This window comes from Rhipicephalus sanguineus, chromosome 3 (genome assembly GCF_013339695.2).
Source record: "Rhipicephalus sanguineus isolate Rsan-2018 chromosome 3, BIME_Rsan_1.4, whole genome shotgun sequence".
In the NCBI taxonomy this organism is placed as follows: Eukaryota; Metazoa; Arthropoda; class Arachnida; order Ixodida; family Ixodidae; genus Rhipicephalus; species Rhipicephalus sanguineus.
The window spans coordinates 163509573-163532278 of NC_051178.1; the positions used below are offsets into that span (position 1 = coordinate 163509573).

General features: G+C 51.2%; 1 protein-coding gene across 1 annotated transcript in view; it reads right to left on the reverse strand.

Moving 5' to 3' along the window:
* LOC119387620 (serine/threonine-protein kinase 17B) overlaps positions 1–22706 on the reverse strand; it is a 245222-nt gene that overhangs the window by 190689 nt on the left and 31827 nt on the right. The window contains exon 2 of the mRNA XM_037655065.2: positions 2377–2502. Within this exon, the coding sequence (XP_037510993.1) occupies positions 2377–2498 (122 nt within the window). The 5' untranslated portion in view covers positions 2499–2502. The remainder of the gene's footprint in view (positions 1–2376; positions 2503–22706) is intronic.

Below are 22706 nucleotides of genomic sequence, written 5' to 3' on the forward strand. Positions count from 1 at the left end.
TCCTTCGAGAGTTGTAAGCATATATATATATATATATATATAATATATATAAATATATATTATATATATATAATTATATATATATATATATACGGAGACTGATCAATGTGGGGCCACAGCGAAATCGGGACTGCAGACACCACTGCACGGAATGCACCTAAAGGTGTGTTGATAAGAATTGGTTAACAATAAGCCTTCATTTGGGCGACGCAGTTCGATAAGCTATACAAGCAACATCACAATAAGGTGAATCCTGAAGATGACGTTCTATAAAGCTTGCAGAAATTTGCATACAAAACAAAAGTCACCTTATATCCTTTTCTTTTTCTCGGCATGACGGCACAGACACACGCCAAAGCCAGAAACAAGAAGGCCTAACAAAGGAAACTGTACCTCGCGTAAACGGCAGTTCAACGGCCTATATCCATGAATCACTGCCAAGTGCAAACAAGCTCGCAACGCCCCGATACACAGTCATGCCCTACACACTTCGCAAAACGTTTCCGGCGGCCACTTTGCAAAAAAAAACGTTTCATCCTCATTTTTCTCGAAGCTGTGCGGGGGGTTTCTCGCAACCCCAGCGCAAAAAGCATAAACACACTTCCGCCTCTTCGCGGTGGCCGCGGAATCGCCGGAATTAAAGAGTTTATTTATTCGCAGTGCACGCGCGCGGCAGGAGCACGCGCTCCTTCGCATCCGGGGCAGTCAGCAATCCGGACTGTTGCCGTTTCTTGCGTACAGCAAGCACAATGGCGAGGGCGAACAAATAGGAAGGGGAAAATTCCGCGCGCAGGCACTGTACGTACTATAACGTGTAATAACGGCACGTTCCACGTATTCTCTCCCTCTCTTTCTCAACACTAGAGGAAGACATGCGCGCGTTAGAGCACGCAACCTCATGAAGGAAGCGCACGCGCGCAAACACACACAGATGCACCGAACGGGGTCGCACGTGACAGCTTCGACTAACACCCATAGATGAACTCCCCGTCGCTGCTTATGCACTGCATACAGAGGCCCCACGCTGAGTGATGCAGCGCACCCCGGTCTGGTTTGGCGAGTTTAGCGCGCTCATCCGTGGGACCGGCGGAAAGCGCGTTATGAGCGTGTACCTGACGAAAACGCGACACTTCGCGCATGCTGAGCGCGGCAAATTCGTCCTTCTCACGTGAGTGTGTGTGTGTGTATATATATATATATTTACCAATACACAGAGAGGACACGCACACACGCCAGGGATCGAGCGCGGCGGATGTGTGGGCGAACCCGTTGGTGCGCTTTCGGAACACCCCGCGCTATCGGCCGGCCTTGTACACGCGCCAACGAAGGTAGTGGAGATCAGACAGGGACCAAACCATACGCAGCGTAACAGATGTCACGCACGTGACGGAAAGACACCGGCAACGTGTTATGATCGCCCGCGAGCGCTAGCTAGCTAGCTCTGTGGCTGACGCATGGGGTTGCAGAGAACGTCGAGCGTGCGATCAATCAGTGGAATAACCGCGCTGAAGTATAGGAATAAACACGTTTCGCAAGGACGCCAAGTGTCGAGCGCGTGTCTATATGCACGGACGAAGGCGGCAACGCGATGCGGTTTCTTCGATAGAGGGAGGGACGCAATACGAAAACAGCGCGGTTTACTGCCGATAGTTGCGCAGCGTTAGAGCGGAAATTCTTTAAAGATGACGCTTAAAAATGTACACGCATTACAGTTACTCGTATTCGCTTACATGTAAGGTTAATTTATAACTGTTAATTTTAGCTTTAAGGGGAGTTTCAAGAATACAATCAAGAACTATAGTCGATTACAACCTAAGAATCAATGTAAGCTCCGCCTGGCTCCGCGGACAGCCATCGGTGTCCCACCGAGAGAAAATTTGCATAGGTGTCCCAACCAATCGAATTTGCACATTTCCGTGACGTCAAGCGCCTTTCGCGTATTACAGGTATAGGTCATTTCCACATCCATACACATCTTCGTGTCGCTGGTTTTTCATAGAAAAACTCCAACTTCCTGGCAAACTTTAGCAAAGATTGCGACACCAATGCTCGGGGAAACGTAATATTTTAGATAGGGACGACGAACTTTTAATTTTAATACGCGTAGTGCTCACATTAGCCGGGAACAAGTGCTTATGGTTACAACGGAAACCACCTAGCACGACTCTGCTGCACAGATGAATGGAAGGCGCGCCGTAGTTCTGAGGGCGGGGCTTGTATTTATTTTTAGGTTGTGAGCGAATGTAATGCAGTCATGAATTAGAATGTCTTAACACAACGAAAATCAACCGCGAAGTTGGTATGTAAACTTATGTTGCGGACATGAATACCAGGCGTACGTAAGCACTATACGGATGCACACAGCGTGATACGCACCTTGCGAAGGGCCGAGGCTCGACGTTGTAGTGGTCAGCGACGTTGTCGGTCCTCACTGTGACTTTGACCGGAGCCGTGGCCTCGGTGAGAAAGCCCTGGGGGACGGCGACGCTCTTCTCCATCTCTCTGCGTAATAAAACAAGAGAGATGAACGTCAGAATGCATCGAAGGACGAGAACATCGGAAGCCACAACACCGTGCACACCGATAACCACACCACATAATACAGGCAGCTCTCGTTGCTCCATGCAGTAGCAGCGTTATAATGGATATATTACGCCCCACTGCACTCGTAAGCACTGCGTATGGAACAGTGCCGCTTAGTAATAATGCTCACATCGCGGCGGAATCATTAGCAATCGATACTGCATACATCACACCTTCGTGGGCAAACTCCGAACATGGTGTTTGTGGTGATAAATCCGAAAGGGCGCGCACGCTACCCTCTTCTACGAGGGTAAGTTCAACAAAAAGTTGCACAAACTAGGTGTGAATTTTTCGTTTCTTCTCCGGAGCCAAAACCACATCCCCGAGGCTTTCGAAGCGAGGCCTCTTCACTACAACAGCTGACAAAACGGCGCTCAACAGACTACGCTCACACGCAAAGAGAGCACACGTACAAACATCACGCCGTAACGTATGCACCGAGAACAGCCGCGCCGCGCGAGAAAAGCGACAAACACCGTCGACAGCCAGCTCATGCCCACGGTACCGGCAGGCCGCGCAAGTCTCGTCTTCGCGAGACGTCCGGGACGTGAGGCGAAAAAAACACCTGCCTCATCGGACACCGCTGCAGCTCAGGGGCTGGAAACAGAAGGAAGAAAGAAGGAAGGGACACTCGGGCGACGTCTATAGGCGATGCAGGTAGTGACGACGGCGCGAATAGGAAAACACACGCTTTGAACTTGATGCTGCTGCTGCTGCTGCTCTGCTGAGGGGTCTATAGTACTACGCACACAACACAGGCGGGTCTCTACGGGGCGTCCTAACGCGAGGAAACGACGAGCTCTCCTCCCGAGCTGCCCAAGCCGGCTCTCACCAGAAAAAGAACCGGGCCCCGGCTCGGGCGAGAACTCCGAGGCGCAACCCTTGAGAAAAAAAAAGAACTAAGCGAGAGAGCTCCAGCCCACTCACCACCCTTTCCCCCTTCTTTCCGACACCGCAAGACGCCTGCAGTCTCTTGAAAGCCAGAGCTGCAGAGAGAGAGAGAGAGAGGAAGGGCGCGTGTGCGCTTTTGGGTAGTAAGCAGCGCCACCACGGCAGACTTCCACCCTTCGGGACCACGGGCGAGGGCCAAGTATTTCGGAAGATGCTGAGACCCAACGGGCGCGCTTCCACTGTGCATCCCTTAGCGAAAGCAAACGAATTCGAGCGCCGGAAAAGCGATAAGACTAAATGCAAACGAACAACATATACGCGATAATACCCAATGAGGTCATCGTATCGCCCGTCAAGCGGAAAACGGGCAGCACGTTTTGTGGCTGCCACTTATCTGAGACCTCAAGGGGGAATCCGAGAGGAACTTTCCGACAAATGGACCCATTCTGTCATATACTGTGTCGAAAACAAGGTGCAGAGACTGACGCATCTCGCCACGACGCTTAAGATTGAAGCCGCGCGCTCGGCAGTATAATGTAATGACAAACCCCTCCGCCTCTCTTTTTCGTATGTGTGAGCAAGAGAGATCTTGAGGAGTGAGCAAATCTATGTACCTCGTTCCACATCACGAGCACAAATTCGCGGCAGTCGTCAGCCAGAGAGGGCTACCAGATACAGCGATAGTGTCGCCTATATGTACATACTTTGATATCACTAAAAAGACACCGTGATCCTCTCTTCCGGCACTTTCTCCGACACGCGGCGTGCCGCGCACCTTGGGCACGATGAGCAAGCTCGCGATGCTGGCATCTACGGCGCCCGTATGCAGAGAAGCCAAGCAGCAAAGGGATAAAAACAAAGAAGAAGAAAAAAGAAGAAGAGCGAGGCGCGACTTCTCCCGGCCCAGAATAGCAGCGTCCGCTGTCCGGGAGGCGAGACAGCCACGCCGAAGGAGAACGGCTTTAACGCACACACGGTCGCCTTTCGGGCACACCACCATCGAATGCACGTTCGCCTCGGCTCTGTACAAAACTTTGCTAAATCGGGGGGAAAAAATGATGTGTGAAATGATGTGATGTGCACAGACCACGATACGCTTAGTCACCCAAGGGCTAGCGGGAGTCTAAAACGAACACCATATTATTACGCATTGGTATAGTGACCCTTCAATGAAACGGCTACACTTTCACAAAGCTGGTCTCTCTTTGTCGAACTTGCCCATTTGAGGGAACTCACCACGCACAATTGGGCAGCCCAGCGTGTTTGAGCATTCCGTATACAACTGAAAGGTACTATAGACGACAGCGTAGCTTTAGTCTTCAACCTGTATTCGGTGCTGTTGAATCGGGTTGTATGCCCGCTTTAATGAGAACGCCATGAGCAAAATTTATTTCTTAATCATGGGGTTTGCTTTACTTTCGTTCGCCTCGTGTGAATCCGCGGTAAGCAACATATAATTGCAGCTGTGAACACCTCACTGCTACTTGGGTACATCACGGAGACCCTGCGGCACCAGCCTCATTTCAGCTATGGATGCTCTTATTAAAGCTAAATTCGGGTGCTCTCCTTTTGGAATGCTGAATGATCGCGTAGGATTCTACCAGTGGAACAGCCACAGATCAAGCGTGGTTTTCGACACGCTTACGCCTGCCCTGTATGTCCGACGTACAGAGCCAAAAAGGGGAGCCGCTGCTGCCTCAGAGACGTTGCCTATTTCGCGTACCGCCACACGCGTTTACATTTGCGAATAAATGTGGGAAACGCTCCTTACTCAGCTGGTCTTATTGCCTTGCTTGCCATGTATGCTGCGGTTGCTGGAGCCATGTGTCAGTGATTGTAAAGACCCACTACGCGCGCTGCGCAAACATCAGCGCCTAATTCAGCAAACTATTTTGACAGTTACTCTCGTGTAACGTTCCTGAATCGGGCACAACAATTTTTCTCGGCAATAACCAGGCATGCAACGTACGGCACCGTTTGCAAAGTTTTTCCGCAATATTGACTACTGAGACGATTCGCTTGTCAGACTATCAGCGACATAAAGCGGTTGGTGTGTGCCGCAGCTTGGCCTCTCATACATCTGCTGACTACAACCGCTCGTAAATGGCACGGTCTCTCGTTCCAAAGCACTTCGGTCAGATAGATGTAGGGGCAGAAACGGTAATCTATAGCTGCGTTCTAACGGCAATTCATATGAACATCGTGCCACCTCATTTCATAAAGCTCACGTACAGCATGCCAAACGCACAAAACTGTGTGCCATGTACGATCAACAGAAATTCAAACGCGAATAATTCCGAAACTATGCTCCACTGCACAGTGCTGTTTACAGGGGCCACCTAAATTTGTAAAAACGCCCCATTTTCAGACGACGAAACTTAGAAATATACTCCATTTATAGAAACCGGCTACAAGGCGAGAATTTTCCTTTTCTTCTTATAATTCAAGTGTAATTATAAAATATCCGCTTTGTTGACACAATCTGTTCAAGTAATTTCACAGTAATTTACGCCCTTACTCGCCAATGGCAATTTGTCTGACCGGTGTTGTGTATTTTCATGTACTAAGAGAATTTGAAATAAAAAATGAATGATTGAATGAACATGCCAGACTTCCATGCATTTACACGTAACGGACTTCCTTACCACTTATTTAGTGTACTAGCGGCGTCTGAAGGTACGCCGATAGTGCAATGCAAGCCTCTGAAGCAACAAACCCCGTAATTCATAGCGCAGCAAATACTTCCTTCTAGAGGAGAAGCTTTCATGAAATCCGTGCGCTTATCAGCGAACCCTGCAGGAGTGTTTCGAACGAGTCAGACACTCATACACACACACCTTTATTTAACATGGCCACTGATAAACAAGTCTCAAGCGGCCTTCAGGAAAGCTGGCGTCGATATTCAATGTTTGCTCGCGAGGTAGACGCTGTGTAGTTTCGGTGCCAGTGAAGACACTACAGAGTTCAGGAGAAGAGATAGCCACGCAGCACGCATTCTGGGTCGCTGTAGCTGGAAAGGATCCAGCACCGAATAGCCATCGCACGAGGAAAGGGAGCGAGGATCACGAGAAGAGCTTGTCGCGACAATTTCACCACAAGGCTTCTGCCTTGTAGCGCTCGGGGAGAGCGCGAACCCTTGGTCGCGAGCCCCGAGCTTGCAGTTCAGCGGCGCGACCCGCGCCACCAGTGATCGATAGTCCCGGAAGACGCCGCGAGGGCTCTGACGCCGACTCACTTCGCGCCCGCGGCTTGAGACAGGTGCAGCCCGAAGCGTCGAGTCGTCTCGCGTGCGCTTTTTGATTTTCCTTTCCACTGCGGCAAGCTTTCGCATCGGTGTCAGGCAAGCCTAACACCGGCGTCTAGAGAGGCACCGTCTCTGTGCATCCAATTATGAGAGATGCGATGGATGACACGTCTGCTGGTCGGACTAAGAAGCGAGTTATGAATTACGTGCCAGGTTGTACATGTTCCATCAGTACTTTCTGTTTAAAGGAAGGCATCTTATAAGGAGGATGTCATGGTTTTAGAAGCAGTGTGTCGGTTAGTTCTTGGGTCAGCATGAAGAAAAAAGACACGCATCTGACCTGAGATTCTGGGGAAAAGGAGGTGTAAAGGCGTACTTGAATTAGGACATTGTCATTATTGCATCTATCAAGACGAAATATACACAACATTAATTAGTTTCGATTAAAGCGTGCAGGTTTTTGTAATACCTGTACCGTATTCACTTGCATATAGCCAGACTGGCTAATGATGGCTATATAATGTTACAACATTGTAATACGTTAACACTCTTGTGCTAAAATGCCTCTGCCTCACTCCATTCAATGCTGCGCCAATAATAGCAGTACCACTTAAAATGGTTTCACCGCCTCTTTATTTTATTTTATTTTGCGCTATCATGACTCGCTCTCATTTTTTTAGTGCCGCCAAATGGGATAAAACACATATGGCAACGACGAGAAGAAAAAAAAAAGAAACAAGTTGGAGGACGCTTGACGTTCGCCTTGAAGAGTGGAACACGATAGCGTAATCGGGCCCCATTCGCATCGGCTTCTCATCTGCTTGCTATGCTTCGCTTCTCGATATACTCTTCAAACGTGACGCGAGAAAACGAACGTATGTGAACGTGACACTTGCCGTTGTAAACTCTCCTATAGGGCGCCTACTGCAAGTACAGCCGCGAAGCGCCCACTACGCCATAATTCGTCATTCTGCGAAGCCGCGAAGTACCCACTACGCGTCTGTAAAAAAGGCAACCACGTAAATATCACATGCGGGCACGAACCGAATCGGTGTTTTGACTTATCTATTGGTGGACCTCGTTGCGCTTTCCTGCATGCGCCGATACAACCACGGCTCGAACAACGTTGTACAGGTTGCGTAAGACGTCGATATGTGACACGGAAAATCTTGCCCGATGTTGAGCTTCCTGACCACGATATCGTCCGTAATCGCCGACGGCACGACGACACCGGAAGCGCGAGAGGAAGGGGCCGGAAAGCGCTCGAGTGCCAGGCACGGCACGCTCGGTTTCGCCAGCGGAATGCGTGCTCACGCCACTGCCACGCGCAAAGCATATGTATTTCTTGTTTTTTTTTTTGTTGTTTTTTTGCGGACTGCAACAACATGCCCTGTTAGTTTAGTGACGTAAACGAGCAGACAACAGAAGTGACGGCATATTTCGGTGTTGAAAACGTTGCCATGGCCACGACATTTCGATCGGCCATCTGCACGTATACAAACTAGTGAAGAGAGCGTATATTAATTCGCCAGAACGACGCCGGAGTGGCAGGATATTGGTTGATTGGTCTTCAACTTCTCAACGAATTTATAGTGTATACAGCGTTTCAAGAAACTTTACAGCCAGTTGTTATAGGGATTTAGAGGAGGACTTCGAATTAATGAAGGGAGCCAATCGGCCACCCCAAAGGGGTTCCTCAATTAACGTTCGACCAAGGCCCCCGCCACACGAGTACACTGGGGCCGGAAATCGAAGCCCCGACCTTGCGCTCAGCAACAGAACCCACATCGGCTCGGCCACTGCGGCGGATTAGATTAATGAATGGATGAGGAGCGGAGGGCAGAAAATCAGGGTGGCCAGTAAACCAGACGTGCAGTTCTGCATGGCAAGGGGATAAAGGGATAACGAATTGACAGCGTAAGAAGAGACAAAATGGAGCGCAAACAAACCCTTCAACGTTCTGATAAGAGGAAGAGACACACCACGTTTCGGTGCCCCTGACGGGAGCCTTCTTCGCACAATGTCTCTTGACAGGCTTGCTCACATGTATTGTGAACAACGTTCATGCCAGGAAATTTGAAACTTCGGGGTCGAACTGAAATCTGGAACTGAACGGAAATCTGAAACTTCGGGTATTATTTCGGGGTCGATGTCCCATCTACATTTATTATGATGCCTTCCGACCACACGGTCTTCCGTCAAAACAGTGACGTCATATACAGTAATATTGTATGTACACCATCCTCAGCAACCGGATAAGGAAGCATATCTCGGAAAATCATAAAGCGGGCGGTGTATATACATACATACAAGATAAACTGCGGAGAGGAAGAACACCAGGCACGTGCGTATGGAAATAGAAGCGCGCAGTAACTTCAATGTTTCAGTATACGCCTGTTTACCATACGCAGCTCGTTATAGATACACTAAACTACGTCAAAGTTATACCACGTTAGCACGTCGTAAATATGCGCGCGCCTGCGAAGTTCGCGCATCTGCATGCAAGCCTCGTAAACGAAAGGAGCACCGCGTTCACGGAGACTTTCGCGCGCGTATACAGTTCATTACCGCGTCCCTTTCCAAGGGCTGACAGCCCTTCACTTTCACTCGCAAAGCTCACTAACAGCGCATCAAGATGCATGCACAGCGAAGGCTGCGTGCCTCACGTAAAATGCGACTGCAAAAAAGGGAAACATGAAGTAAAATACGAAGAATGAAAGGCCCGCGGTGCACGGAGGGCCACCACATAACATAGCCTGTCTACGGGACGCATTTCATTTCAAGAGGGACCCGTCTGACCTTCGCTCCAAAGTTCAGGGAGATGTAGGACCGACGGCGTGTCGCTTCTTCGAGGAGCGTATACGCACATTTTTTCCAGCACTTGCGAGACAAACTATGGGCAGCAGCGACGACGACGACACGTAGAACGAAAGCCTTAAGCGCATGCCTACATATAACAGGCGTGCGACGAGCGCAATTTTGCCAGAGCGCTACAGCATACACGGCTCTGGCGTAAAGGAACGGTCAAATAAAACCGCGCAACGAACACGCGATCCTCAAATGCCCGAAACAGGTATAAGAGACGAGACACGCACACGCGAGAGCGCCAGGGGGTCAGCGCGAGGGGTCAAACTCAGCCGAGGGCCAAAACGTTGGCGAGTTCCGCCTTCACGCCGTGCGCGGATCGCGCACGCCATACATACACATATATACATACACACACTCTCGCTCTCATCTCGTACAAACACAGCTGCGTTGCATGCCAGAGGCCGCGCGCGAGCTGATGGAAACACACAGCCTTCACGGTTGTCCCACCCGATTTCCCCGCAAGGGGAGCAAAAATATCACGCCTGCTGCCTATCCATGCACCCGCCCCTTCCTCGGCCCGCGGAGGCGCCCTTTCGCCCGAAAAGCGCCGTTTTCGGCGACGTCGCTGAAGCTGTTGTTGCGCGTATTAGTTTCGCGAGGGGCGTTGGAGCAGCCCGTGCATAGAGAATAGGCGAGTCTTCCTCCACAGTCATTCACTTGGGGTGGACGTTATACATGCGCGGAGACGGGACGTCCGTTGTCAGCCATCTTTATTATTTCTTGCCGTATATGTATGTGTACACTATAGAGGGACGAAGGCGTATATGGGTGCGCGCGCGTTAATGCGGGATGGACAGCTCTGCGTGAAGCACAACGAGATGGACGGTGCTTTAATGAGAGGAAGGTGCGCAGTTTGGGTATACATGGATCGACGCAGGAAACACACCTCGTGGCCTGCGGCTGCTAAAAGCGGGAAGCAGCGGGCAGGAAGACGAGCTATACGGACCTTGATGAGTGCATGCGCGCTCGGCTATGTATATACAGTCGCGGATAAAAATGGAACGTGATCAAAATTACAATGCCTCGAGTCATATGACATTTCAAGTCCACAGCAGGAGGCCAGTGGTGGTGTCCAGAAATTGTTATACATAGTAACGTGACCCCAGCTAGCGCGTTATAACTATAAGTGCGGTCGTGACTCGATCATCGCACGATCGCGCAGTAACAAGGCAGAGCGTGCGAAGCACTATAGGCGGACCTCAATCACTTTTTTTTTATACCCGCGTGTATACGATGCTCTCTAGAGTTGCTTCTGTATAACATGAACGAACGTACAAGGAACAGTCCAGCGGCCGTGTGCCAGCAGAACGTGAGGCTCATTATCGCCAAGGCACTCGACACGTCATCGATGAATGACGGAAGTGGCGTCATATCGAACCACAAGCTAGTCCCTGCCACAAAAGGGCAAGCCTCAATATATGGAGAAACTTTCCTCCATGGTCATCTCAACTCTTTCTTTTTATGATTTTATGCGCCTTTAGAAAGATACTCAACAAGCCACTCACCCGTCCGCAACTATATGCGTCGGCATCGAGCGCGGGCGCATTTCGGGCCCGCAATTGAACGAGTCAAAAGTCAACTCGAAACTGCCGCAATGCTGCCGATGCAAGGCTCGTCGATCGGCTGCGTGCGCCACGCAACTCTAGCCAATGACGCACACCGAGCCAAGAAGGATGAACGAGAATTTGGCCCTATTCACTGGCCAGCGAAACTGGCAAAAGACGCATACACGTGGAAATGACCCGCCATTATGCGCAAACCCCCGCTATATAGCAACGCCACGTATAGGGCGACCAGACGTTCGTCTTGACCACGTAAAAAAAAAAAAAAAAAGATTCGCCGCTTTCCTTCGACGATCGACTTCCGGTGGATCATACCGGCCACGCACGCAACTCGCGTGCCGCGGGAAAGCATAAAAAGTAACTACAGATTTATATAGTATATGTATACGTCGAACACTCCCGAATCCCGTCACTCAACGGCCATGCCTGCGCGCCCCCTTATGGCCCGTCGTCGCACTCTCCATAGACCGAGAGCCATTAACGCAGCTGAAGATGGGCGTGTTACAGGCGCGCGCAGGCGAAATCAGCGAGAGGAGAAGCAGCTCTCGCGACCAGGACGGACATGGACTGCCGCCGTCAATCAAACGGTGGCCCCATCTGCGCCCTCTCTTCAATTTCCCGCACGACGCGAGAGATCGCTCTCACGCATAAAAAAAAAAAGAAAAGCGAGAGAGAGAGAGAGGTAGCATACGAAGGCAAGCACTTCCAATCATTGCCGCCGCAGACGCCGCTATTTGCGAGTGCGCCGGCTGTCAGTGTCTCGTCATTACCGACGAACCGGACGAAGAGGCGCCCTCCGTCTCAACCATAGCTCGCACACACACAACACAAACAAACGCACACGAAAAGGCCTGTACGGAAAAGGCGACCGGTCGAGCTCGGTGCTCACTATCCCTTCGCAACAACAACGCCCGCATGCGTGCCCCTATCCGCTCGACTTTGGGCTTTCTCTGGCACACGGGTGATGCACCGGTCTTCGAGCGCACTTATTGCTTCCATACATTGTCAAGCTTGCTGCCCGGGCCTGGCCAGTCTCCTTTCTTTTCTCAATCTCCCTGTTTGTTATGCCTCCTGCCTCGACAACACGGCCGCAATCTCCATCACGAAACTTTCCTGCGGCTATTTCTTTTTTCTCGGAAAGCGATCTGCGGACTCAGTTTTGCCGTCCACGCATGCACTTAGAGAAACAGATTGACTAAAGCACTTTTCTGTCATAGTACCAGCCATGCGAAGACGCCGCACAGCAGCACTCAGGAACACTTTTTGGTTTGCTAAAGTACACTATAGAGCACCGCTTCGAGTGCCAGTGAACATTTTCTTTCTCTCCCTCCTCTGTTTTTTTTTTTCATTTTGTTTTTACCACAGAGTACCATGATCCTTCGGAGTGCTCACACTCCCAAATGGTTAACTGAAGCGCGTACAATTAAAGATAATATTGGTAACTGTGAACAGGAAGACAGGACTCGAAATGTTGATCGGCAACACAGTCCGTCGACGAGATACCAGTACGGCTTGCAATCGTGGAATGGCTCGTATCATAGTGCAGCCGAAAGCAAGGACGAAGGAAAACACAGACAACACCCACGCCAATTTGTGTTTTCCTTCCTGTTTTCTTGTTTCCTGCTATGCTATGTTGCAAGTCATCCCACGCAGCATTGCAGACACGAACGACCCGAAAAGACGAACGTTCCAAGAAGCAAAACATCCTGTATAGTTGGTATAGGATTCATCGCTCAGTATACGGCCCATAGGCCGCTCAGACTGGCCTCCCAAGATTAGCCTCTGATTTCCTCCTCCGTGTTCTCTCGTTTATATGGGCGACAGCATGAACAAACGCGACAACGTTATCAACCCACGAAGTGCGTGGCATTCGCCTCGAATTCCCCTGTAAAGCCCCGTTGGTTCAAAACTAAGCGAAATGTTTTCGCTTTACAGTCACCGTATACATAAAGACAGCAGCTCCACCAAGAACGTGACGTACACGCACAACAAGCTGGCTTTCGTCATCGAGAGAGAATGCACGCTAATACCGTATACGCGCAACCCTGGAGACACCCAGACGGAAAAGTCTACTACGAGTCACCGGCGTTGGCGGTGTGTCGCAAGCGCAGTCCTCGGTCTTGCCACTGCTGCGGCGTCGGGAAAACGCGAACTGGGGAAAGGCCGCCGGCATGCACGCGCCGTGCGAGCGACAACGGAGGCCGCGGCACGACCGTGACCCAGACCGCGAGAAGAGACGGCAGATAGGACGTTCCATAGAGGGGGCCCGTGCTCTACGTATGCCCCGCCCAGCGCAAAACTCAGTACAATCTTCCAAATGAACGTGTCACATTAAAGAAGAAGAAGAAGGAGGAGGAGGAGGAAATAGGCAATACTAAAGTGTCATTATTCGGCGGACTGCATCCGCTAAAGCCGCGCTTACCTATCCGAGAATCGAGCACGTCCAACAGTAAACTTGTAGCTAAACCGTAGCTCGAGGCTACAGGGACTCTCTCTCCACGACAACAAGAACAATAATCCGGGGTTTTACGTGCCGACGTCAAGCTACGATTGTGAAGCACGCCGTGTACAGTTTCGGAATCCGCACTCATGTTCACCACCTGGGGTTCCTTGACGCGCATCTAACGCACTTTTTTAAGCCAAAAGCCTTAGATGCCTCATCAAGTGCGATAACTGACCCCCGGCGTCAACACGAGTGATGCAATAAATCACAACACGATGACGTCACTATATGGTCTCATCATGACGTCACATAACGTGCCGTCACATGATGACGTCATCACAAGAAATCGTCGCTTGGTCGTAGGTGGGTCGATCCCGGAGGCAGTGCGAAACGAGGCGAGCTGCAGAAAGCTTTCAGAAGTGGGGCGTGGCTTTCGCCTTTGAGTCGTCTTGGGAATGCATAAGAGGGGCCCTGTGAGTTTGTCTTTTTTTTTTTCTTCTCTCATTACGCCTCCATCATACTGAGGCCGCCGCGGCCGGGAATCTAACCCACGAATTGTCACTGGCACCGCAACGAGTCGCTAAGGCACACTGCACTCGTGCACGCTTGACCATACAGCTGAATGAGGAGACCGCGTTGCAGCATTTACGGCTGAACTACGCCGCAATAGACACCAGCGGCGGTAAAACTACGTCAGTCGTTTAGTTCCTCTCCATCGTCGGGTCCACAAAGATAAGACCCCGCGAGACGTAGAAACGTAACGCGCTCGGCACAGCTAGCAGAGTTGGCCTATTGAGAGCCTGCGACGATTACGTAGTCAAAGAACAGGCAAGGGCGTTGCGTAGCTCAATTAAATAAGAGGCACTGTGTTACGCTTTCGACACATTTTGCGACTGGCCGGGGTGAACCAAGCGTCACAATGAAAGCCAGAGAAAGCAGCAGCCGGGAGTCAAAGGAAGCCCACCAAGAGTCCTTGCTCCAGATGACAACGAGTCAGCGGCGGCGTGGCCAGGAGACAATGGCGCCTACTCTGTTAAGCGGCGCAGCGCCCTCTTCTCTGGTGTTGGAACAATGCACGCATAGCCGACCAATCGCGGCAACGAGAGGGCCAGAAGAGCGGATGCTGCGCTCGCTTTCAGTAATTGCGATACGCAGCACCGTTGCGTGCAAGTCCGGGAGCGAGCTACTGAGAGGGAAGTGTTTGTAAGGTCCACAATGATCCGAGCCTACACGAATATTTAAATATACCGGCGCTGCGAAAGTGCCTTCGAGGAAGGGACCCCCCATAGACTGGGACGACGCGAAGCACCGGCGATACAATGCTTAATTGTGCCGCGCCTGTCCGTACTAGTCTATAAAAGCCACATTGTCCACAACGCTGCACACGATTATAGATGCCGGATGGCGGCACTCCATCTCTTAACTGCACGACGTTCATCTGCTGTATACGAAAGCGGTTCACCGCGCCAAGCTTACACAACACAGCGCCTCGTTGCGAAGCCAAATGTAATCCCACGAACATGCACTTTTACGTCAAAGTGTCACTGCTCGTTTACATTGTTTTGTACAAAAGCATTTCACTCGGCTAATTCTATATATGTCGTTCGCTGCAACACATCGACTTGTGCCGAACAGTGACGTTAAGAGCACAAGCTGGACACGCCAACGTCATTGCGGTTTCATGCGCGACTGCTAGGTGGCAAACGTGACACGCAAGTTTGTCGTGTTTCGGCACAAAGACGCTTAAAATATTGATCTAAATCTCTGCCCAGTTTAGGACGTGAAAGAAAGAGAACATATCTTAGCGCACACAACCACCCCCCCCCTTTTGTTTTTCTTTTGTGAACAGAGGTACGTGTCCAGGCCTACTGTATTTATTCGCGTACTATAGCAGCACTGATTCGCATTTTACTCATGTTGCCCAAATAACTGCCAGTTTCAGTAAGCGGCGGTTAAAATGAAGGCTAATGTCGACTGAGTGATCGTAAGTGTTGACTAATCTAAGCTATCCGCTATTTATAACAGCAAGATTTCAATTCAATACTGCTGTCGCGTATACATAAAACACAATCTTGTCACAAATTTCTATCGCACTTCCAATCAACGACACCCTTATGTTCAAAAAAGAAGCACCCTTCAGACGAGCCCACACGCCGGCTTCACTCAATCCGTAATCGAGAGCGGAGAAATACATACAACTCCTGGACAAACTGAACTAAGGAGAGAGACAATCTGGACCGAGCGACAAGAGCGAACAAACACGCTCCCGAATCCCAATAACGCGCTCTCCAATCGGCAGCCAGAGAGTGTATACACACTGGACGTGCATGCTTGGATGAATGAGGCGCTTCCGCTAGCGCAGCAGCCGGCAAGCATCCTCGTCGGTGGTCTCCCTCCCGCGATGTGGGTCAACGTCGAGCGACGCCTCGTTCCCCGAGCAGCCATTGTCCCGCATTGCCTTCCCCGAGAGCTTTTGCCTCGGCTCGTTTTGTCCAGTCGTGTGTCGGCAGCACACAGGCGGCGAAAGCCAGCCGCTGAGTATAGGGCCATATAACCTCCTTGATAGGGCCACTTGCAAGATATGGACTAAAAAGGAGCGAGCAAGATATGGACTAAAAAGGAGCGAGAACGGAACGTGACTATGCCACCTTAAACTTCGTGAAACAATAACGCAGATCCAACGCACACTTCAGGATTTGTCGGAAGCGAAGATTTCGAAAATCGGTTACTAAACTGCTACAGAACGAAATGCGATGCGTCCAATTGTTAATCCAGAAACAGCGCGAAAGACAAGGGCAAGAGAGGCTACAAACAATGCGCTGTGTTTGCAGCCTCTCTTGTCCTTGTCTTTGTTGTAGCTCTGGGGCTTGTCCGTCGCGCTGTTCCTGGATTAACTAATGATAGCCAACAAGCTTAAGCTACCCTTCTAAGCGTTCAACTGTCTTTACTACCACCCGACTGCATATTGAGCAACGTAGCTGAAGAAATTGAAATGTGTACGCAGTGATTGATACGATCTTATGGGAGCAATAGGCCAAGCAAATGGTTACTGTCGTAGCTATTCGCTCACTATATTCAATTCAATGGGCATGCCTCCCATTCCTTCCACAAGGCCGCTATTATACACGCCAGTAGAAGGTCCAGCCCCGTCTGGTACAGACTGCAACGCTCCTTAATCTCTTCCTCGTGATATAATGTGTAAGCGCGATTGAACGAGGACGTATAGAAACAGACAGTCAAACAAGTGACTTGCCACGTATATGACCCTCTTTAAAGAGCCACGTGAATTCTCTTTGGCGATAATATGTACTCTCGTCGGGGAGTCATGCGATCCAAAAGGAAGTTAACGTGTCTCTTTAAAGAGAGTCATATTACCTGGCAAGTCAGGACAGGACTGACCGAAAGGAGAAACATCTTATACAAAGCGCTCGTGTAGCGTTTTTCGCCGAGAGTAGTATATATGTAAGACACACGTAGCACGGGAGGCTCATACAGAGGCATCTTCAAACCCTACAACACCCGTACGGGCCTCCGGCACCTCATCATATTACTACGTGCCTATACGCCGACCTACGCCATTCACAATTTAAAGAGATGAAAGCACTTCATGCGATCGTGTACTGCAGGAGAGACGTATAGAGACAGTGATTTCACTAGGGACGAAGGTGATGTTGGTATAGAGGGATGCGTCCCTTACACCAGCTGTCATCTTCATGTGGGAACTGGTCACATTTCGCACTGGGGGTCCACGCGTCCACACTGTCCCGTCCCAGTGATGGAAGCACATGCACACCATCTAATATGGATACATGTCAAGGCTTACGATCTGAACGCTCTCGCCTCCTAATGCAAGCCGTTGTCTGCTATACAGTGTCACGGCCAGCTATGACCGCTGGATACGTGATAACAGATTCCACACGACGCTGCTTCAGTTTATACACAACACAGACCTTATACAGCACACATCCATAACGCATATACACACAAAGCCTTACGGGTAAGCCTTATCGCGATAAAAAATAATACTGACAGATGCATATGCTGAGCGTTTTACCATGCGAAATACAGGGGTAAGATTGACTGTATTTCGCCTGTTTCACAGTTGCGTACATCCACGATCTTGTGATGGAAACAGGCACGTACGCGACGGGAGGCACGCGCTTATTCAGCAAGACAAAAACATCATCAGGCGCGATCAGGAAAGTCCGGGAACGGAAGGCTTCGCTTCGCCGCACTTAAAACAGTTTCTCGCCTCTCAGCGGCGCATAAATGGCGCTAAGGCATACATTTTCTGCGTACGCAACGCGAGAATACGACGACAACCGAATCAATACGGGTAACGCATATATATACTGGTAGCTGCCAGAAACCGCATCGCTCTTATCGCTGTTCCACGCAGAGAAGCAAAGCCGGAGAATAGACCACGCCGCCACGGTCGCTCGCGATTCGTGGCGAACAACGGGGAGAAAAAGAAAAGACCACGCAAGCGAGAAAATGAGCCAGAAGAGGTATAGCCGAACAAAGAAGCGAGAAAACGAAGAGGATAGACCCCCTCTCCCCTTCCCATTTATCCCGAAGGTGCACAGCTCCAGTGAACCGTAGCCAACGAACCCGCCAGGCAAGCCGGCGAAGACCGGCGTATACCGCAGCACTATACCCCCCCCCCCCCCAAAAAAAAAGGAGATAATAAATGGGCGAGAAGGGAGACATTTATTTATTTATAGGTCCACGCGTGTGTGAGCTCGAGACAGGGCTAGACGTCGCCGTGTGCTTTTTCTTACAAGAAACAATGGCGCGCCGCTGTTTCGGCGAGAAATAATGAGACCGGGGAAGAAAAAGAAGCCATTCGCGCGACGCGTGGCTCGCGGCGACGCGGTTAACTGCGCTGTGCGGTTCGGGAGATGATTGCTGTGGAGCAGCACCACGTCTCTCGCGTCAGCCCCCGGTATAGTTCCGAGCGGAAGACAGCCCGGCCTGTGTATATAACTATATATATCCGGCAAGGAAGGCGAGCGAAGCTTCGTTGGCCTCGCCGTCACCGTGTCGTCGCCCCCACAAAACGTGCAATTACCGTGGGAGGATCAAGATGTGTCGCGCTGCGTTTATGCGACAGGCCTCTTTAAATGGAAATGCCGGGTCAGTTTAGCTTTCGTTATAGGATCGGCACCTATGAAGCGTGGCGAAGTTTCCTTAGTATTGCGCCTCCGGAATACGTACCAACTATACCTCAGCTCTCTGTTACTCCGGAAATCCATTTTAGCCCCTCCGTATCGTGTACGGTGTCCACGTGCGTGCGTACGTGTCAGTGTGCGGGACAATGAATATACACGTAGAAACATACGATTCGATGTTAACGAATATGACGGTCGCAGACTAGCCATTCGTTGCATTTAGAATTCGGCCACTTGTCGGCAGTTGCATGCGCACCTATGTAACTGCGCGCACCATGGGCCGAGTCGCTGAATCGAGATATTTCGTAACAGAAACAATACCAACGTATTACACGTGTATTTCTTGAGTAACAAGGGTGAACCAAACCCGAAACTTGTCGCCGATACACTTGCACAAGATGCCCCGTTCATCAGGCTTATGTCAATCCATAATTCCCGACCGTAAATAACGCGCAGCCTGAAACATTTGTTGCGACGAGGCTCAATCGTTTTATCAGTGAGATGTAGAAACCTTCAGAATAGACACGCTCGCACAGAGCTAGTAGGTACATTTATGGCGTATATAAATTTGGTAGAATCGCAACGTGGTCGCACACAAAGCATATACAAAGCCCATTTGCAACACGTCACAGCACATGTGAAAGCAACAAATCGCCCAAGATCGCATACGCACAGAAGGAACAAATTTGTGTCCCGATACGCACGCATGCACTTTGCGCACTACGAACGCGGGCGCAAGAAAACACGGAACAAGGTGCACCCCGGGAAGAGGGCAACTGGAACGAAGTCCGGCTGCCACTGCAGAAGTATGTGCGTAGCATGTTTTAAACACGGGTAAACATGGCTGTCAAACGAAACGTCGCTACAAACCCGCGACAGTGGCATAAAAATAAGTATAACAAAGATCGCGCCGTGTTTCCTACGTAAGATCAACCACCTGCGCACGTCATATGTGGCACCAAGCTTCTTTCCGTGCCAGCTGCAACACATTCTCCGCCGCACCGAACAACACGGTTTGACAGTGCGCGGTTTTCTGCAAAGTATACAGAGACGACAGAGACAATTCGGGAAGCGAAAAAAATGCGTCCGCATTTCGTGGAACGCAAGCACACTGTGTATTGACGAACATACGCGACAACACAGTGAAGTCCCGTCACACTCGGTCGCAGGGCCTGCGCTGTACACGCCGACTTGAACGGCCGTTCACCCGACAAAAGTCCCACGAGACACTGCAGCCGTCGCCGCCGCGTCAGCGCAGTGCAGAGGGGCTGGAGGAGACGCGTGCGAGCATGCAGTCGCGTGAACACGCTCGGCGTGCCGTCCGTGGCGCACAGAGCCAATTAGGAGCCGCTGCAGGGAAAGGCAGCGGGAGAACGCAGGTACACTACACACGGTCCTCGCGTGTTGCTGCTCGCTCCTCCGTGCACGTCCTGCACGCTCCGTAAATAGAACCTCTCGCGTTGTGTACGTTGACCGAGTGGCTCAAGCCAGCATGTACTATGCGCGCGTGGAACAAACAACGCGAGACACACACACCACACGCACATGCCCTACACCGAGAGGAACGTGCAGCGTGCGCGCTTGATATATACGACGCACGTGCACTCGTGCACGTTAGCGCGCGAGGCCTTATATGACGCGAATATGTGTTAGGGTGGGCCCGTCGATAGCCACAGGAATCCGAGCCGGAGAGAAGCTCGTTTTCGCGGAAGTATGTATGCGGACAATTATACGCGGATCGGAGACGACGTCATCTGCCTTTCAAAACGCCCAGTAACGTGTATACGTGTACGCACGTATACGCTGGTACGTATACGTGGCCGCGCTTCACGCACGGCCACGGGCGATTTCCTGGCGTCGTCCAAGGTCCTTCCTGCTTTTTTGTTCTCGCTTGTACGCATCCCCAAACGACGTTCGCGAAGCTGCTTAGCGCGATGTAGCGGAAGGAGCATGTGCGACACCAGGAAGGAAGACACGCTGATCACGATATCCAGACGGAAAGGCCAGCCACGAAAGATAGGAGAAACGAGACGAGGGGGTGTACTCCCCGCACACGCAAGTCGCTATAACACACACGCAACGATCAGATTTGCGAGTGCATCCTCCCCTGACGTTCGACGGGTCACGTATACACAACCGCACCTGTAAACACACGGCTCTCCTGTAAAGCGGGCTTCCTTGCCTTCAAAGATTTATTCAAAGAATGCATGCATATCCGGGATATGTATACAGACACTCCTGCGCTGGCCACTCAACGTATACACAGCTCGCAGAAGTCACGAATGCCTCGCAAGGCCAGCTCTTCTGACCTATACTCCTAAACTATATATAAAAGGAATCCGAATTATGCCCGAACTTATCGCATGCGCAATCGATGCGGTATCCTTGTGCATATACCACGGTGTGCGCTGAAGAATGCACCACCAAAACCATTGCCAGCAAACTCGACAAACCAAACCTGACTGTGTCGCGAAGCCAACAAACGACTCGATAAATCTGAGCGCCCGTTTCTCACCCCCTCGTTCCGCGCCTTCTCGAAGAACTCAACGCCCGGCATCTGGCACACCGTATAAGAGGACTCCTCGTCGTGTAGGTAACGTTACCGCACCACACCGTCTACGCGCCGCAACCCCCGCCGCGCGATTCAGCGCGCCGATTCGCCCCGGCACCGCGACGGCACACGGCGTGAGCGACAGGCGCGCTAAGCGGGGGCCCGTATTTATAGGTGACAGGACAGCGCAGGACGCATAAAACACGGCGCGCGGTGTAGAAGGGTTTGCAAGCTGGGAACACGGGTCGCGTACGACGGGGGTGGTAAGGGGGGGGGGGGGGGGGTGGGGGGATTGAGGACGCTGCTCCCTAGGCGCGTGCCAGACAACGAGCGCGCCGCGTATTCATCTCGACCGTCGGCGCAGACAGTCTGAGCAATGGCCGCAGCATTCGGTCCCCGTTCTTGTTATTGTTTCACCCGGTCGCGGCACTGTATGCACTGGAGTGGAGCGCGCAGAAAATGCCGAGCTTGCGAGCGGCCGCTCTTCCAAGGCGCTGCTTTCTGCATAGAGACCACCCCGTCTGCTGCCCCTGCTTTCCATACAAAACACAGCGACACACGCGTGAATATAAAAGGAGAGATGGGGCGAAAAGTGTTTAAACGCGTCACCTGCGCGGCGTATAAAGAGCGTGCAAACGTGTATACGTCGCGGAAGACAAGCTCGAGGATCGAAGCTAGGAACAAGAGGAAACACTCGGTAGAGTCTGCAGTACGGTGACATGCCACGGAAACCACGGTCGACGACACGTACACCGTCCGCTAGCTCGCTGTGTCGCGATGGGAGAAGCTAGAGCGAAGCAAAAGGACAGGTCACCCAGAACGTCCTGTGAAGTTAAATGAAGATAGCGCAACAGGGCCCGTCAAAGGGTCAGCGCGCAGTGCGCCCGTACCTATACTACAAGACCTCGAAATGAGGTCTCGAGGATGGGCGCAGCGGGCTCTGCGACGCAAAAGCGCGTACAGGAACTTGTGAGAAGGACCCTCATCCGTCTACGCGCTAAAGCGCCACACCGAACTCAATTTTGTCACGCGCGTTCACCGAACCCTCGTATGTATACGCGCACGTGTGACACCTTAGCAAGCGAACAGAAAGAATGGTGTTGGGCGAATATAAATCACAACAGTACGAGACAATGAGAATGGCGAGCCGGAAAGGGCAATTTCGGCACGGCTGCATGCCGAGTGCCCCAAGCAGGACCGTACGGCACGTCGAGTACGACCGGGCAATGTTGTGGCCACGTCGATACACACGAAGCGAGGTTACAGCGGAGCGACATATAGTATAGCTGCGATTAATAAATTCATTCTGCATATAAAAGATGGACGTTTGCGGACTTTCCATCTTTTCTGAAGAAAGCGACTCCTCTGAGCGTTTACCTTTTATTCAGATTCC